General features: G+C 42.9%; 1 protein-coding gene across 2 annotated transcripts in view; it reads left to right on the top strand.

Annotated features, from left to right (window-relative positions):
- The first annotated feature begins 193 nt into the window (after positions 1-193).
- LOC105457160 (dosage compensation regulator) overlaps positions 194-5,886 on the top strand; it is a 6,650-nt gene continuing 957 nt past the window's right edge. The window contains exons 1-8 of one of the 2 annotated variants that reach the window (XM_011701672.1): positions 194-464; positions 682-1,183; positions 1,916-1,962; positions 2,052-2,284; positions 2,380-4,048; positions 4,114-4,481; positions 4,561-4,830; positions 4,932-5,177. In XM_011701672.1, coding sequence (XP_011699974.1) covers positions 386-464; positions 682-1,183; positions 1,916-1,962; positions 2,052-2,284; positions 2,380-4,048; positions 4,114-4,481; positions 4,561-4,830; positions 4,932-5,177 — 3,414 coding nt within the window. In that variant the 5' untranslated portion in view covers positions 194-385. Of the gene's footprint in view, positions 465-681; positions 1,184-1,217; positions 1,526-1,915; positions 1,963-2,051; positions 2,285-2,379; positions 4,049-4,113; positions 4,482-4,560; positions 4,831-4,931; positions 5,178-5,886 lie in introns of those variants that run through there. The other variant, XM_011701673.1, reaches the window with a different exon arrangement.

The following is a 5,886-nucleotide window of genomic DNA, read 5'->3' as shown; positions in this document are numbered from 1 at the left end:
CGAATAAATCAATCTTATGATTGGCCATTCGACGTCATTTTTAATATTTTCTAGTACTTTTGCGATACTGCCATAAGCCGGTCGCGCTTCTCTGATAATCTAGGACTCTAGAAAGCAGTAAGCACAATTGTAGAATATGTACCTATTTTGGTGAACATTTTGGAGAACAGTGGCGCACTCTAGGATTGTGCCAGTTTCGATTAGGTCAGGTTAGATTGTAAATTAACTCACGGCGTTGTCTCTCCATCGTCTCTTTAACACCGCTCCTTTTACAATGGAAATGTAAATACGAGACGTTTGCTTCATTATCATTTATTATTCCTTTGCTTACAATAGAAGGAGCATTAACCCCTCGAGAACAGTGACAAGGGCGAAAGATTCGAGAATGGGCGATATAAAATCCTTTTTTCACCAGTGGTGTGCGAAAAACGGCAAAGAGCCGCAATTTGACGTTAGGCCAACAGGTACAAACAATATTTGTCGTTTACACTTGGCTACGTTCGGATTTCCCGTCTGGGTGCACCCGGGTATCATTCTATCCTTTGTTTAACATTCGAACAACATTCGTGAACAGCAAGGATAAAATGATATCTGGGTGCACCCAGGTGGGAATCTGAACGCAGCACTTCGTTCAAGTTCGACGGAACGTCGGGGTTCTATGGATTTTTTTACATTTCGCAGGACCAAAGCACAGGCAGCGCTTCCTCTGCGAGCTGCGAGTACCCGGCTTCGACTACGTCGGGGCGGGGAACTCGACCAACAAGAAGGACGCGCAGGGGAACGCCGCGAAGGATTACGTTAACTACTTGGTGCGTACGAATCGCGTGAATCCGGGCGACGTGCCGAAGGACACCTCGGCGCCGCCGGCGATGGCGCCAGACAGCGCTGTTAAGAACGACGTCCCGATGCCGGCGATGAGATCGGTGTTCCAAGGCGGCATGGGGCCGAACGACATCGGCCAGGCGTACAGGCCGTACAACGAGCGCGGCCAGAGTAATTACACGTACATGGACAGGTTGGCCGATCAGAAGAGAGTGGAAGACGCGGAGGATGTCGACGTGAACTCCGGGATACACGGCAATTGGACGATAGAAAACGCCAAGTCCAAGCTCCATCAGTTTATGCAAACTAACAAAATTAATGCCGATTACAAATATACTCCGGTCGGTCCGGATCACACGAGGTATGGAGTCCTGCGAATGGGGGTTTTTTCCTAGCACATTGGATTGGCATTGCAATGCAGTATATATATGTATAGTTCGATTTACATGCGATTTGTCGATTCTTTGAACAATCGCTCGCCGATTGTACCATTTGAGATTTAACAGGGCCATTTTGGAGTATATTGCTTGCTCATGTCTAAAACTGGTGCAAGAGAGCTCGTCGTCGGCTCTCTTGTGCACAAATGATGATGGCGTTAAACCAAAACTTTTATTAAAATGATTTAATAATAGTTTTGGTGCAACTACACAAAGAAACTTTCTTCAATGTACTCCAATGTGGTCATCTGTGACATCTTCAAATGGTAAGTCGTTATCATTCATTATAATTAATTGAGGGAATAAGTGGAAAATTATTTACCTTTGAGATAGACGCTTATTCCAAGAAACAAATAAATTTATTTATATGCCATCGCTTCAACAAATTTTCTAAGAAATTACAGCAAAATATCATTAGCTTGTAATTTTTCAATAAAGAAAATTAATATACAAGAATTATTTTTTAGTTTGCATCAATTCCGTTTTGTTTTCTATTTACAATTATAAATATTCTATTCGCGATTATTTAAAATATCTTTTTATACTCTTCTTCAAATTGTATTATTTGTATATTTCTTTCACATTGTTCCCTTGATTATTAATTGCATTAATAATATACACTTTATAATGTCTATAATAGAAATAACTTTTTACAGGAGTTTTATGGCAGAAATGACACTTTATATTAAGCAACTTGGACGAAGTATGTTAATTTCTATTTATTTAAATATATCTAATTATATTAGTAAGAATGTAATAATTCTCTAATATCTTAATGTCTTAATACTTCAGGTATAACTGGCCGCGAAACTGGATCAAACAAACAAACAGCTTCAAAGAGTTGTGCTTTATCTATTGTTCGCCAACTGTATCATCTAGGTGTAATTGAAGCATTTAGTGGTACATTAAAAAAAAATAAGGACGCTGAGCAAATGAAACCTTATCCTGTCAAAATTTCGCCAGAACTGGAGACTCAGATTCACGATGTTCTAATGAGCTTGGAAATAAAGCCAATTGATATTCAGGTACTGTTCATTTTGGTATCCCATTTTACATGTGGATGGATGTATGAAAATGTCTAATTAAATTTATAACTAAAAATAAAATATTTCAAATATAGCCATTTTTTGTAAAAGAAGAAAACACATCTGCAATAAAAGATCAAAATGGTCCATCAACTACTGGCGTATCTTTGTTGACAAATCAAGTTTTGGATGATTTCATATCTTCTGTACCGCAACCCGCCGGTGTCGTAAGCTGGTCTCCACCTCAGCCAAATTGGAATCCATGGACGGGATGCAATATAGATGAAGGACCATTGGCGACAACGTCTCTGGATCGGCTGTCAGAAGATTTGATGAACGAACAGCGTGACAAGCTGCAGCAAGATTCCAGTTTGCAAGCGAGCATCAAGGACAGATCGAGTCTGCCCGTTTTTACCAAGAAAAACGAGATCATGAATGCGGTTAATGAAAATCCGATTATTATCATACGCGGTAACACGGGCTGCGGTAAAACCACGCAGGTTTGCCAATTCATTCTGGACGATTATATCGCATCCGGCCAAGGTGCGTACTGCAGCATAGTTGTCACACAGCCCAGAAGAATCTCGGCCGTGTCCGTGGCCGATCGTGTTGCTATCGAGAGATGCGAGACTCTGGGACAGTCGATCGGATATTCCGTGAGATTTGAATCGTACTTGCCGAGGCCCTACGCCAGCATAATGTTTTGTACTGTCGGTGTGCTCTTGAGAAAGCTCGAGGGCGGCCTTAGGGGCGTGTCACACGTTATCGTCGACGAAATTCACGAGCGAGATGTCAATTCGGACTTTATCATGGTGGTACTCAGAGACATGATCCACCTTTATCCCGATCTCAGGATTATCCTCATGTCGGCCACAATCGACACGACGTTGTTCAGCGAGTACTTCAACAACTGTCCCGTGGTGGAGATCCCCGGCAGAGCGTATCCCGTCCAGCAATATTTCCTGGAGGATTGTATACAGTTGACGAATTTCGTTCCGCCTACAAGTTCTGGGAAACGCAAATCCAAGGATTCGGACGAGTTTCCGATGACGGATGGAGAGCCGGAAGAAAATCTAAACAAAGTCATCGGCAATAATTACTCTATCGAAACGAAAAACGCTATGGCGCAGTTAACGGAGAAAGAGATAAGCTTCGAGTTAATAGAGGCGCTACTTATGTACGTAAAAAATCAGGAGATCCCGGGTGCTGTGCTGATCTTCCTTCCCGGTTGGAATTTGATATTCGCCTTGATGAAACATCTTCAGCAACATCCTGTCTTTGGCGGAGGGTCTTATCTGATTATTCCGCTACACTCGCAATTACCGAGAGAAGATCAACGTAAAGTCTTTGATCCCGTACCATCATTTGTGACGAAGATTATCTTGTCCACAAATATTGCAGAAACTTCGATCACGATCAACGATGTCGTCTACGTCATAGATTCTTGCAAAGCCAAGATGAAGCTGTTCACCTCGCATAATAATATGACTAATTACGCGACCGTTTGGGCCAGTAAAACGAATCTGGAACAACGCAAGGGTAGAGCGGGCCGCGTTAGACCCGGCTTCTGTTTCCATCTGTGCTCGAAAGCTCGATTCAACAGGATGGACGAGCACATGACGCCGGAAATGTTCAGGACGCCTCTGCACGAGCTGGCGTTGAGCATCAAGTTGTTAAGATTAGGCAATATCGGCCAATTCTTGTCGAAGGCGATCGAGCCGCCTCCCATTGACGCCGTGATCGAAGCGGAAGTCGTGTTAAGAGGTATGTGCCTTTTATCTTTATCTTTCCTCAGAGTCAATTAATTTATAAAACTTTTCATCACGCAGAAATGAAGTGCTTGGATAAAAACGACGAATTAACGCCTCTCGGCAAGATTCTGGCGCGTTTACCTATAGAGCCGCGGCTGGGAAAAATGATGATCCTAGGCTGCATGTTCCGCGTTGGCGACGCGCTCTCGACGATGGCCGCGAACAGCACCACTTTCCCGGAGGTGTACAACATGGGCCCGGACGTGAGAAGGTTGACCACTCAGCAAAAGTGGTTCGCCGGTGCCAGATTTAGCGACCACGTCGCGATGTTCCACGCTTTTCAAGCGTGGGAGGAAGCGAGAGCTAACGGCGAATGGGCAGAACAGACGTTCTGCGACTCGAAAAGCCTGAGTCTACCGACTTTGCGAATCACCTGGGAAGCTAAGGTCAGCAGAATCGCACATTGTCGCTGTCGTACATTCCATACACTCGCGATAATGGACTTCCGTTATTCCGTATGTGCAGAATCAGCTGCAAGCGCTATTGCAGAGCGCCGGTTTTCCCGAGGAGACTCTGTGCCCCACCCCGTTAAATTATCAAGCGAGCGCGGACCCGCGTCTCGATACCATCACCGCGCTACTGTGCATGGGCCTGTACCCCAATGTGTGCTATCACAAGGAGAAGCGGAAGGTTCTCACTACGGAATCGAAGGCCGCGCTGATTCACAAGACGTCGGTGAATTGCAGTAACTTCGAGCAGAACTTTCCGTTCCCGTTCTTCGTGTTCGGTGAAAAGGTAAAATCCTATCTGTGAACATTCTCTCTCTCTCTCTCTCTCTCTCTCTCTCTCTCTCTCTCTCTCGAATCCCGATAACCTTTTCTATCTTATTTCGTTAGATTCGCACGAGAGCCGTGTCTTGCAAACAGATGACCATGGTGTCTCCTATACATCTGTTGCTGTTTGGATCGCGGAAGGTAGAATATGTGGACGACGTGATTAGATTAGACAACTGGATCAACTTAGACATGAATCCGCAACACGCAGCGGCTATAGTTGCTTTGCGACCCGCTCTAGAGAGTCTCGTGGTTCGGGCATCCAAGGATCCGGAAACGAGCTTAGAATTGAGTCCAACCGAAGAAAAGGTATAAATCGAACTTGAAATTTATATTATATATTAGGTCGCAAAAGATTTGTCTATATTAAATTTTTCTATTAAATTTTGTATTAAAACTTCTGGCCACTCATCACTACTATCTCAGATCAGAATCACGAAAAACGAGAAGCAAAAATAACAATTCTGACTTGATACATTAAAATGGAAACAAACCAACACTTGCACTCAATCAAAAACACTTAAAAAATTTACTGAAAATTCCTTTTATTTCGTTGGTAAATAATTATATATTTGAAATTTTTAATTGTGCTGATAAAGAAATGGGCCTCAATTTACAAACCAATATCGATTGTCCAGGAGCCTAGATCATGCACGTACCTCGTTTCTTAATAATTTATAAACACGGCGTTGCAATAGTAGTGGTGAGTGGCCAGGAGCCAGAGTTATAAAATATTTTAAAAATCTATAAATAAATAAATTACCAGCTTGTTATTGTAAACAATTACAAGCATATCAAGTATATCAGGATAAAAGGCCAAAGACGAGCGAAATACAGGTGTCAATTAATATTCAATATAATTATGTGATTTTACATACTCCAGCTTCAACGAACTGCGTGCCGTTACTTTCGGATCCAACGCAGCTTTGATTGAAACAGAACCGTATCATCACGCTGTTAAACAATTTAATGAGTACTGATGCTCACTTGCATCTAATAAATCAACCCTCCCCCCCCA

Source organism: Wasmannia auropunctata, unplaced genomic scaffold (assembly GCF_000956235.1).
Source record: "Wasmannia auropunctata unplaced genomic scaffold, wasmannia.A_1.0 LD335358.1, whole genome shotgun sequence".
Classification (NCBI taxonomy): domain Eukaryota; kingdom Metazoa; phylum Arthropoda; class Insecta; order Hymenoptera; family Formicidae; genus Wasmannia; species Wasmannia auropunctata.
This window is presented reverse-complemented; position numbering and strand designations above follow the sequence as displayed.